Source organism: Myxocyprinus asiaticus, chromosome 37 (assembly GCF_019703515.2).
Source record: "Myxocyprinus asiaticus isolate MX2 ecotype Aquarium Trade chromosome 37, UBuf_Myxa_2, whole genome shotgun sequence".
In the NCBI taxonomy this organism is placed as follows: Eukaryota; Metazoa; Chordata; class Actinopteri; order Cypriniformes; family Catostomidae; genus Myxocyprinus; species Myxocyprinus asiaticus.
The window spans coordinates 17,817,858-17,831,355 of NC_059380.1; the positions used below are offsets into that span (position 1 = coordinate 17,817,858).

The 13,498-nt window shown below is 38.6% G+C and overlaps 1 protein-coding gene across 1 annotated transcript in view; it reads left to right on the top strand.

Annotated features, from left to right (window-relative positions):
- The window catches only part of wdr18 (WD repeat domain 18), a 105,589-nt gene that overhangs the window by 23,437 nt on the left and 68,654 nt on the right, over positions 1-13,498 (top strand). The window contains exon 5 of the mRNA XM_051676272.1: positions 9,051-9,194. Coding sequence (XP_051532232.1) covers positions 9,051-9,194 — 144 coding nt within the window. The remainder of the gene's footprint in view (positions 1-9,050; positions 9,195-13,498) is intronic.

Here is a 13,498-nt window from a genome sequence, read left to right on the forward strand (position 1 = left end):
ATTCGCTATTTGACCTAAAGCCATCCATAGTAATGTTGGTTCTATTCTTGCTTTGCTGTATGCCTACGATTGTTTTCATGCCAGACCAAGCTGAGGCAAGGTTCCTCTCAGCCAGTTTGCTCTCTACTTTAGTTTTATACTTTTGTTTAGCCCTTAGGATTTCCACTTTCACCTCCTTTTTGGCTGCATCTATTTCAGAAGCCCCTCCTTGACTGAAGGACAGCTTCTTCTGTAGACTAGACGTAACTGCTTTAGACATTCAAGGTTTATTATTGGGGTAAACCATAATCTTTTTGGTAGTGATAATCATACTCTCACAAATCGGCTGATATTCTGACTTTTTTTAATTAAATAAATTTCAATTTCACATGGGAAGTTGGCATGTTGTTTCCAAAAGTTCCAGTACCCAAGGATCGGAAACATTATGCCGACTCACTGACAATCGCCATATTCTGTCAGACATTTTTGCATCAGCTCAAGCATGTTTACCTTCCCTTGTGGCGCAACTGGAAACACTAGGTTCGGATCCCACGTTAAAACCAGGAAATAATCAGGTTTGCATAATCAGTGACTAGCGCGATTCGGAAGATGCATTTTTTTTACCCTGCTGATGGTTCGTTTTAGGTTTGCGTTGGGGGTACAGTTTATAAAATATGCATTCCACTTCACTGTGATACATCCTGTGCAGATGAAAACAACTTGCTTTTGGCGCCCTTCCATGGACATTTCACCCAAAAAATGGAGCTCACATGTGCTCATACACCCAACAACACTTACTGCTTTGGCCACTGTGGGCAGTGTTTCCAATTTCTGTATGACAGACAGATTTTAGCTAAAGAAATGTCAGCCTACTGTTTCCGATTTCATTGTGAGATCAGTCTGGAAAAAAAGCTGTGCTAAAGAAGCACAAAAACGTTGTCAGATTTTATTGCTGATTTAAAATACATTATTTTGATCATAATCTTGACCAACCACATGAGATTTCAGTCTTTCCCCATTCAAATAGATAGGAGCTGTTCACTTATGCTGACATCAGTAAACTATGTTTCATGCTGGTCATAAAAATTTATTTTGCATTATTTTTGGTAAAAAAAAGTACATTCTTGTCTTAATGATAATGGAATTATTTAACAAACAGTGCAAGTCATTGCATATAATCTTATAATACTTGCGTGGTATTTTGACTTGTCGGCTTGATCTACTTGCCATTGTTGTGAAACTTTGCAGCCTGTGTTAACCATCAACACTAATGAAGAATGTACTGATGTGCTTGAAATTAAAGTCTTGTTGTACAGTAGTGTTTGAGATGATCTGAGTGAGTTTGCACTAGGCCCCTGAGCGCTGATGAGCATTTTAAAGACTTTAGAGGCTTCGGGGTGCTGAGAGGACTCATGACCCGAACTTTGTCTTAATCTGCATTCAGTCCTGTCTCCATGCTTCCCCATCTGCTACTTTACTGGCCTGTGAACAACAGGGAAACCTTTCTGTTAGATGAACTAAAGAGTTTTTAAAGCTCACTTTAAAATTAGATTGAAAAGCAGCCAAAATCACTCTGGCAGGGTTTCAAATGCAATAGTCCTTCATTTGATTTTGGGATAGTTTCATTTGCACTTGAACTGGTCAAGCTGCTTACTTGGCTTCCATTTAAATGTCATTGTATGCTTATAGCCATTGCTAGCAGTTTCTTTAGAATTTGCACGGCTGTATATTAGTCTTGGAGACGAGGCCAAGAATCCACAGAGATTGTTAGAATATATGTCCACCAAATGTCCATGTCGTCATACAAGATGGCGCCGTGGATGGTTGCCTCGTTGTGTTGCTCTTCAGTTCTTTTGTTGTTTTTGTTTGTTTGTCCTGTGTTTAGTAATATTTTCCAGTCAGTTTTACCAGGGACGAACAGCTGAACATTCGGCAGCATATACCAGACAACCTTTTCCCGGTTTTTGAATATTCAGATGTTTTGCTGGACATTTTAGTCGGAGGCGCAGCTGTGTTGTTTAAACGCGCTAGGAGATGCAGGCGAGGGAGGCGAGCAGGCTCGGTGGTCAGGCTCCGTCGGCGTGGCTTTCGAACAGTGCTGCCGAGTATTCATCTAGTGAATCTCCGCTCTCTTCCTAACAAAACGGACGAACTACATCTCCTCACCTGCACAAACAAGGACTTTTCAAACTCTGCTGCCTTGTGCTTCACAGAAACCTGGCTGAGTGAAGCCATTCAGGACAGCACGTTACATCTGCCGGGCTTTCAGCTGTTCAGAGCGGATTGCATCGTGGAGTTAACGAGGAAAACGAGAGGTGGTGGAACATGCTTTTACATCAATGAAAGTTGGTGTACAGATGTAACAACAGCAAAGAGGATGTGCTGTCCTAAGTTGGAAGCGCTCTTTATTAACTGTAAGCCATTCTACTCGCCGCGGGAGTTTTCCTCGTTTATTCTGGTGAGTGTGTATATCGTGCCAAACGCGTGTGTGAACACAGCGCTGCAACAGCTGACTGATCAAATCACAGACACAGAACAACAATACCTGGACTCAGTTATTATTATTCTTGGGGATTTTAACAAAGCAAATCTCACACGTGAACTGCCCAAATATAAACTGCACATTACATGCCCCACCAGAGACAGGAACGTACTGGATCATTGCTACTCGACAATAAAGGATGCATATCGCCCTGTCCCTAGAGCAGCTTTGGGACTCTCTGATCACTGTCTGGTTCATCTTCTTCCAACCTACAGGCAGAAATTAAAATCAACCAAGCCAGTAGTAAAGACTGTAAAGAGATGGACCAATGAAGCAGAGCGGGAACAAGGAAATCAGAGTGGCTAAAAGAAGATTCTCTGAGAAGCTGAAAAACAAGTTTTCAGCTAACGACACTGCATCAGTGTGGAGTGGCATAAAACAACTCACAAATTACAGGATTCCTACCCCCAACTCTGTGGTGGACCAACAACTGGCTGACGACCAGAATGTGTTCTGCTACAGATTTGAAAGACCCAATCTCACACCCCACACCCACTCTGACCTTCACACAAATACCAACACCTCCTGCAACCCCCCTCCTCCCCCCTCCTGCTACTCAACCTGCACTTAAGATCTGTGAAGATGATGTGAACCGGGTCTTTCGGAAATAAAAGAGGAGGAAAGCTTCAGGCCCAGATGGCGTCTCACCAGCGTGTCTTCGATCCTGTGCTAACCAGCTGGCCCCCGTCTTCACACAGATCTTCAGTAGATCACTGGAGCAGTGTGAAGTCCTATGCTGCTTCAAACGCTCAATCATTATTCCTGTCCCAAAGAAACCAAAAATCACAGGACTTAATGACTACAGACCTGTCACCCTGACGTCTGTGGTCATGAAATAATTTGAGAGACTGGTGTTGGCCCACCTGAAGAACATCACTGGACCCTTTCTAGATCCCCTTCAATTTGCTTATCGAGTAAACAGGTCTGTGGATGATGCAGTCAACATGGGATTGCATCATATCCTGCAACATCTGGACAGACCAGGGACATATGCAAGGATCCTTTTTGTGGACTTCAGTTCAGCTTTCAACACCACCATCCCAGCTATACTCCAGAATAAATTACTTCAACTCTCTGTTCCCACGTCTATCTGTCAGTGGATTACCAGCTTTCTGATGGACAGGCAGCAGCTTGTGAGACAGGGGAAACTCACTTCCAGCACCTCTACAATCAGCACTGGTTCCCCCCAGGGATGTGTGCTCTCCCCACTACTCTTCCCCCTCTACACCAATGACTGCATCGCCAAGGACCCCTCTGTCAAACTCCTGAAGTTTGCAGATGACACCACTATCTTCGGCCTCATCCGAGATGATGATGAGTCTGCATACAGAAGGAAGGTTGAACAGCTGGCTGTCTGGTGCAGTCAAAACAACCTTGAGCTGAACATGCTCAAAACGGTGGAGATGATTGTGGACTTTAGGAGGAACACCCCAACACTGACCCCCCTCACCATTCTAAACAGCAGTGGAGTCATTCAGGTTCCTGGGCACTACCATCTCACAGGACCTGAAGTGGGAGACCCACATTGACTCCATTGTGAAAAAGGCCCTGCAGAGCTTGTACTTCCTTCGCCAGCTGAGGAAGTTCAACCTGCCACAGGCACTGCTGATATAGTTCTACTCAGCAGTCATTGAGTCTGTCCTCTGCACTTCAGTAACTGTCTGGTTTGGTTCCGCTACGAAATCAGACATCAGAAGACTAAAAAGGACAGTTCGTACTGCTGAGAGGATTATTGGTTGCCCCCTGCCTCCCCTTCAAGAACTATACACTTCCAGAGCGAGGAAAAAGGCTGGAAAAATCACTCTGGACCCCACTCACCCTGCCCATCACCTTTTTGAACTGTTGCCTTCTGGCCGACGCTTAAGATCTCTGAGTACCAGAACCGTCAGGCACAGGAACAGTTTTTTCCCTCGGGCTATCCATCTCGTGAACTGTTAAACTGCCCCACTGAGCAATAACTATGTGCAATACACAGTTTAGTCTTTTTTATATTTATCCAACACATCCAACCTCTTCTGCCATTTCATTCCTCTGAAGAAAAAAAAAAACAAAACAAAAAAACATTTGCAATGTACATAACAGATTGTGTTTGCACTGTACATAACAGATAACAGATTTGTATTAGATTTGCACTACGTATTTGTATGTATGTATATGTTTAATTATTATTATTTTTTTATTATTATCTGTGTCTTGCTGCTGTTTTTGTATTGTTTTTATATTGTTGTACTCTGGAAGCTCCTGTCACCAAGACAAATTCCTTGTATGTGTAAGCATACTTAGCAATAAAGCTGATTCTGATTCTGAATAAGTTTCTTCTTTATTCAGAAGTTTTCTTATCTAAAAAAAATAATATATTATGCAAAATAATGAAAACTGTAAGCCGCTGACACTGTTAGAGTATTTTTGTTTTTTTTTTTGGTCAAAGGTTTTTTCTTTTCTTTTTTTTTTTTAACAAAAGCACAAAAATGTCAACGATAAAATAGTTTCTGTTCACTAAAATAAATAACAAACTTGCAAAAGAATGAAAACTAAACTGCAACTGATGTGTAATACTGTGTGCACTTGACGATATGAATGAAAAAAACAAAATATAATTGCTATCATTTTAAATCTACTGAAATTATTAGTCAATTTGATATTACTTTGAATGATGCACTTCTGATACAAATTTCTGTGTAGCATGTGTAATCTTGAGCACCAGTGGAACTACAGTATTTGTAGTGCAGTCCAAAAAGGGAAGACAACTAAATCAATACGGAAAGTAAATAAAAACAAAACAGTATTTTTAATATTAAACTATTTGTAAAATTTAATAAAAACTTATTGAAATTAAAAACCAAAATACAAAATGAAATAAATAATAAAAACTAGTGATTTTTTTTCTAGTGAATTTTGTATTAAATTTTTACTTTTTTAAATATTTTTTTTTAATATATTTGTTTATTTGTATTTATTTATTTTTTACAACCTGAGATTTACCACATTGCTGTCTGCTGAGACAAAGACACAAGGTGTAGCTTGTTGGTCTGTTTCAATGCCAAAGTTGTTTTGACATCAGTTCAAAATGTCTGATTCCTAAAGACAACTGCCCTGGCTACCTTCTACTTTTGAACAAAGTCTCTGTTTATTAATTTTATATAGGTTTATATTAGTTCTGAGAACCAATATAAGCCTTGAATGTAGTGCATGTTCATTATAATGGGCTCTGTTGGAAATATCAGTTTTACATTTCAACATTCCCTTTGCAAATAGAATTGATTAGAAGAAGAACAAGGAGCCCTTCTACAACAGATGGTATGGCCCCCAAAGAGTCAGTCTGGAACTACATGAAGAGACAGAAGCAATTGAGACAGCCTACATAGATAGAAAAACTGTGGCAAGTTCTTCAAGAAGCTTGGAACATCTTATCTGCCAACAACCAAGAAAAAGTGTCCAGGTGTAGGAGAATTGGTGCTGTTTTGAAGGCAAAGGTTGTCACGCCAAATATTTATTTAGCTTGTTTTATGTTTACGGGACTTTGTATGACATTAATTGATAAATGAAAACAATTTATGGCATTATTTTTGAAGATGGTGCCTAAAAAGTTGGCACGGTTCTGTATATTTAAATACAGCCCAAATGTATCAATGATAATTTTATGAAGCAGTATTAAAAATGCAGTCATGACAATAAATAAAAAGCCTAATAATGTTTGAATTGTGTAAGCTTGTAAATGGGCTTTTTGTTGACATTTGTAAGCTGATTTCTGTTGGCAGGTGCTTGACAAAGCCTCTTTCGAAAAGTGCTTATTTTATAAATGTGGATAAAAGGTATCACTTATTCTTTCAAAGGTAAAGTGCACAATTTCTTTGCCTACTATGACTCTTTTCAAATAGATTTCAAACAAATAGCCCCACTACAAAATCACACTATTGGTTAAGACAGTTTTGTTATGTTGGACTGGTCAGGATGCACAACAACAAAGCAGAGCCACAGTGTTTACAATTTCTAGGAAAAGCAACCAACAAATGGCCTACTTACTCACCTTCGAGTTGTTGTAGGACTTTTTTTTTTCTACTGTGGAACGCTGTTGTTCCACAGTTGGTGTTGTGGAAATATTGTATGGAATAAGGATGCAAAGAAAGTGAATGGTGTCTGAGAAATTCTGCCTAACGTCTTTAATGTTTTGATTTTGTAATGATTTTGTAGTGGGGCTATTTGTTTGAAACCAAGTTTAAATCTTTCTCCCATAATCTTTTGATAGAAGTTAAAGCTCTATCCCCCAGACTCTGTATTAGCAGGGAGTAATACAGTGATACCTCATGACCTTTTCCAAAAGCGGTAATCACCACTCCCAGAGTGTTTGCCACTTTAGGGGGGTGTATGCTTCTCCCAAAAATAGTTCAGAGCAGGTGGTGCAGCTGTAAATACCTAAAAAACTCCGGACACCTTTGTCCATACCAAATGCAAATGCGAGATAACAGGGTGTAACTTAACTTCTCCGGTTAGTTTGATAGAAAGGCTTTGCAATGGTGATATAGGGGCAGTTGCCTTTGATCCTGTTCTGCTGTTGCCTCAGACCCAGAATTATTTTCCAGTCAATTTGTCTTCTTTATGCTGGGGCATCAATTATGCTGCACTTGTGCAGGGAAAGAAGATGGTGGTCTTCAGTTAAATTCTAACTAAACACACACAATATGGTCTTGCTTTATAAGTAGAAAAACTTTTCTTTTTTTTTCTTTTTTTTTTTGAAAGAACAGTAAATTTGAGGATAATGGTAGTTCTCTGCCCACTGGCTCTGCAAGAATAGACCTTTCAATTTGACTGAGGGTTTGTGTTGTTGGCTCAGCGGACTCACTGCAGACAACTTGAGCTTTCCAAAGCCCAACTTCTGGACTCTCCAATGCCCATTCAGCATTTTCTCAGAGGCGATAACACTGCATTACCCCAAACCAATGAGTAACTATCAAACTTTTTGGCAAAAGTGTTACCATTAAGCTGAGAGTTGGAACAGAAATGTGTGGATTTTGGAGAGACTGAGATCTTCTGGGATTTTATCACCTTGAGAGAAGACAGGTAGTCCTGACAGACACAGAAGTCTTTCTCTAGCTTTTGCATTCTCTTTTCTTATCTGGGTCTGTCTTTGTCTTTGTTCTTTTCTCTGTCTGTGTCTCTTTGAGTCATCATTCATTTCAAGATTGATCAATTCAAAGATCAGAGATAAAAGAAAATATAACAGATGTTTTAGGGTAAAATATGTGTCACTCATTTTTTATTTTTTTTTGTCTGGACCTGTTAACTTATTAACAAAAGGTTTTAAATGGCATTTTATACATTAAGTAGAATACACCTTTTCTGTGATGGATATATTTTAAATAAATATTTTAAATATTTGAATAACTTCTGTGCACCAAATCAAATTTAGTGTGGTGTAACCAATGTTCAGGAAGCCACTTGATGACATATGACAAAACATCCATAAAACAGGAAATTGGTATAGCCTTTTAAACCTGTACAAATATCAGGCAATTTGAACATTTTATGACATTGCAGATTTGTCAGATGATGAATCCCCAAGAAAACTTCCTAAAGTTCTTGATTTGTGAAATTAATGAAGTGTACACACACATATTTCAGGTGTAAAGAAAACAATCATTTTGCTTGATGGTTACACCACCTGACATTTTTAGAGTCAACATGAGTACAAAGATTACAGAACATATGCGGTTTAAACTAGGGATACACTGATCTGATACCTGGATTGGTATAGCGGTGCTCAATATGTGAGTGCCAAGCACAAACAAAATCTCAGATGTAGAAACTCAATTGTTCGGTTCGATTATAACATGCATTGAGAATGGCACTGGAGAAGCATTTCACCAGATTTTGAATAAGAAGCGATTAAACTTCTGTTAACTAACCCACATAAAGACACTTACAGGACGTCTTAGCTTGTTCCGACTGTCAAAATAAAAGCCAGATGGTAATGTATAAATATTGTATTATAAAATTTAAGTTGACTGGCTTTCAAAAACAACTGTGTGAATTAAAAGTGGACTGATATCTTACAAATAAAGTGAACAAAGAAAGAAATCTGAATCTTTTAAAGTTCAGATACAAGTTGAATAAATTGTGCAAAAAACTGGCTTCTTTTCTGCTGAAGAATTTCTCTGGAATAACTGTTAATTTTGCTGCAACATTATCAAGTAGACTAAAAAAGTTTATCTTAGGCTACACATTTATCTTGAAATAATGTGTAGTTAAAGGTTTGTGTTTCTTTACATATAAAAGAGTACCCACAATTAGTAACACAGAGTAAGGTACTGATATTCTATACTGTTTTTGAAAAACATCAACATCACTGGTATTGGATCGGGATTGGTACCAGCCGATACTGAGATTTTTAGGTATCGGAATCGGATCGGAGGAGAAAAAGTGGTATCGGTGCATCCCTAGTTTAAACTAGATTTTTCTTTATCATCTTGGACATATTTATTTGTCACTTTTTAAATAACCAAAAATATGTGTCCCTCTCTTAATATCACAGGTTTGGGAAATTTCCTCTGGGGAGATGCTCCTCTCCATCCTCTTCGATGTTGGTATCATGTCAGTGACCTTTGACCCCTGCGAGTATTTCCTGTTCTGTGGAGGGAGTGACGGCAATATTTTTCAGGTGTCTCTCTGCAGCACGGTAAGCACTGCAGCATTTTTAATACTGGAAATTCCTGATTAAGAGGTTTATTCTGAAAGCTACCCAATAAGTTTTTTTAATAGAGTTATTGCCACAGTTGTGAAGCTGTTTATGAGACATTTAATTGGCTTGTAGTACATAGACGAGCAGCCTGTTGGTGGTTTCATTAGCAAAAATGCACCCTGTCCTATTGTCCATCGTCCAACATTAGAGATAATATTACAGCCACTTTAACTGGTCTTCTACTTGGCTGTGATTAGATATAGTGTCAAGTAGGGTTGGCACAATACCAACATTTCTATAGTCCATACCAATGCTAGTGAAAATTCATGATACCAGAGCAAAAACAAATATGTTATTATATATACTTAAACATAATATACCTGTATATTCAGAAAGTATTCAGACCCCTTCATTTTTTTCACATTTTGTTATGTTGCACCCTTATGCTAAAATGCTTTAAATTATTATTTTTTCCACATCAATCTACACTGTATACCCCATAATGACAAAGCAAAAACCAAAATTTATTAAAAAGAAAAAAACTGAAATATCACATTGACATAAGTATTCAGACCCTTTGCTATGACACTTGAGATTTAGCTCAGGTGCATCCAAATTCTCTATATCATCTTTGAGATGTTTCTACATTTTGATTGGAGTGCACCTGTGGCAAATTCAATTGATTGGACATAATTTGGAAAAACACACACCTGTCTATATAAGGTCTCACAGCTGAAAATGCATATCAGAGCAAAAACCAACCTATGAGGTCAAAGGAACTGCCTGCAGAGCTCAGAGACAGGACTGTGTCAAGGCACAGATCGGGGGAAGGCTACAAAAAATTTCAGCTGCATTGAAGGTTCCCAATAGCACAGTGGCCTCCATAATTCTTAAATGGAAAAAGTTTGGAAGAACCAGGACTCTTCCTAGAGCTGGCCAAACTGAGCAATCGGGGCAGAAGGGCCTTGGTAAGAGAGGTGAATAAGAGCCCGATTGTCACTCTGGTTGAGCTCCAGAGATCATGCGTGGAGATGGGAGAAACTTGCAGAAGGGAGCTTTATGGCAGAGTGGCCAAACAGAAACCTCTCCTCAGTGCTAGACACAAAAAAGCACCTAAAGGACTTTCAGATCTTCCAGCAGGACAATGACCCTAAGCACACAGCCAAGACAACACAAGAGTGGCTTAGGGACAACTCTGTGAATGTCCTTGAGTGGCCCAGCCAGAGCCCAGACTTGAACCCAATCAAACATCTCAGGAGAGACCTAAAAATGGCTGTCCTCCGACGGTCCCCATCCAACCTAACAGAGCTTGAGAGGATCTGCAGAGAAGAATGGCAGAAAATCCCTAATACCCAAAAATACTTGATGTAATCGCTGCCAAAGGTGCTTCAAATAAGTACTGAGTTAAGGGTCTGAATACTTACGTCATTGTGAGTTTTCTCTTTTTAATACATTTGCAAAGTTATCAAAAATCTGTTTTTTGCTTTGTCATTATGGGGTATGGAGTGTAGATTGATGTGAAAAAAATAAGAATAATAATTTAAAGCATTTTAGCATAAAGAAGCAACATAACAAAATGTGAAAAAAATGAAGGGGTCTGAATACTTTCTGAATGCACTATATATATATAACACTGCTTCAAGTTTTTCTGGGAATAATTCAAGTAAACCATTAGTAGTAATGAACATTACTAACTGATTGATTAATATTAATGAAATAACAGACAACGGCAGGTCTATTAGGCTGCATTTACACTGCAAGGTCGAATGCACAGATCAGCTGTTCACATTCACAATACATTACAGACTGACATTACCCCAGCAAGATGTGCATTTTGACCAACAATATAAATTTGATGTTTCCTACATGTAGCAGCATTACAGTAAGGTGCATGTGCTCTTTACAGAGCTCAAATACATATGTGAGCATTGGAAACTGCACAAATTGTGTCGGTATTCAAAACTAGCACAACTTAAATATCAACTTGGCACCGATGTACCTGTATTTTTGACATCCCAAGTGCTAGGTAATTTTTCATCAAATATTGATTTCATTTCTTTTCAGACAGACCTATGTGTAAAGGTAGTTAATTTTCGGTTCCTGGCGTAAAACATTTATGTGCTTACCATTGTGATCCACTTGCAATATCCTTCATATGCCTAATAAGCACTGCTGAGAAATTAGTGATTTGTTTGGTATTTATTTATTATTTATTTTTTGGATGAGCTGTCCGTTTCAGTCCAGATCAGGGCACCTTAGAGAAAAGCGCTCTGTCTTACAAGGCAAAAATGAATGTGAAATAAATTTGTTTCTTTGCACTCCTACTTCATTTCAAAGGGATGAAACACATCCAGGTGTCATGGCCATTGTCAGCTTCACTTAAAGCCAGTGTATTCTTTGCTGGATCATTGGAAGTCGGTTATTCCCCAGCATGTGCTTTTGCTTTGAGAGGGTATGAGGACCTGGGTCAACTTAAGAGGAAACATCTGCGTACATCTGCGATCCATTGAAGACCCAGTGAGAATAAACTGAGCACTGCGGCAATAAGAATTCTGTGGCTTCAGAACTGTAATAGCCAAATAATGTGAATACATGACTTAAAGAAGCTTTACAATTTAAAAGCCTCAGTGAACAAGCCAAAGGTGACGGTAACATGAAAAACTCCCTGAAATTGTTCTTGGACTTGGCGGTAGCAACCTGTCTGATCAGCACTTAATAAAAAGATTTATCTTACAGTGCTTGCCATATAATTACAAGTATTCCTGAGCTCATATTGAAGAATTACAAATGTAATCTTATATACTTGAGACAAAAATTTTATAAATGAAGCAAGCTAAAGCAAGCATCACTATCACTATTGCCTGCACTTAGATTTAGGGATGTGAACTTAAATTTTGGCACATTACTCCTCCCACACCGTTTGTGTTGTAGACATGAATGATACCTCATATTATGCAGAGAGCTGATCGGTCACTTTGGTATTACTTTTCTAAGTGATCTACCTTACATTGATATCTGATCCAAATGAGTCCCGGACTAGAAATGGGCAATTTCAAGTAATTCTGTAGTTGAGTGCTCTAACCAACACACACAAAAAAAAGAGTATCCGATTACTCGTAAATTAAAATGCACGTTAAAAATAACACGTATGACACGTACTCTACATGAATCTTACATTTTGTTTAATTCACAACATTACCAAGAATGGCTTCAGGATAAGATAACTTCAAAAAACTATGCTTTTCTTTTGGGGAAAAATGTAAATGAATAATATGCATTAATAAAATTGGAAAACAAAAAAGATTGAAAAATAACCATTGTGCCTTGGAGGCAGAATAAAACTGATCAATTCTACACAGAATGACTTAAATACAGAACCTACACTGATATTCTCCTGAGCAATAAATATATTCGGACTAGTGCCAGCAAGTCTGAGTTTCTTGCATCTGGCAAATCTTAACTGCCGTAAGAACAGTGAGGAATCCTGGAAAAGGCACAGTGAAACTCCTCTGTCTTCGTTATTAATCAGATAAACCCCCACCTCAACTCATCACATGATTAGCCATTTGCTGAAGGACTACGCTTCTATGAAACCCATGGAAATTCATTGTTCTTCAATGTAACCAACTCTCTACACTTAAAATTATTATACTAACTATAGTTTTCTTATGAAATTCATGATTAAAATGTTCAGTTTATGAGCGGCAAACTGACAAACCTTAGAACAAAGGCCATAAATTAATTATCTTGAGGGGAGGACACTTTGATCATAGGCCCTCTGAAATGTTGCCTCTGATAGGCTTAGAGCCTCTTTGGGGTGTGAACAAACCAAAGGGGTTAAAAGACCAGCCTGGACAACCCCTCTCTCTTCTCTGCTCTACGGCCTTCACACACTTTGACCTCTGTCCTGGGAAGTTCCGAGTTCTCTCTTGAGGGAGTGCTGGTCTCCGGGGCTCTGCCTGGTCATTCCATCACCCATTCATCAAACCAAACAAAGGCCTCCTGGAACTTAAGGACTTCAAGAACTCCACGCCAAAAAATGCACGCAATGCAAGTACAGACCTCCAGACTTTTGCTGAAATCTGGTGCTTTCTTTAATATAATTTGAGTAACCCGATCTCAAATCACGGCATACTAAATAAAGTTCTCAGGGTTTGTTCAAGGCAAGGTCTATAGACTCCATAAAGTTAATTTTTCTGTTACAGATAATTTTCCATTCATCTTCTGTCAAAGCTCACTTACTAACCCATGTTTATGTTTGTTTGTCTATGTGTTAGTTTAGTTGTTTGTTGGTTTAGTTG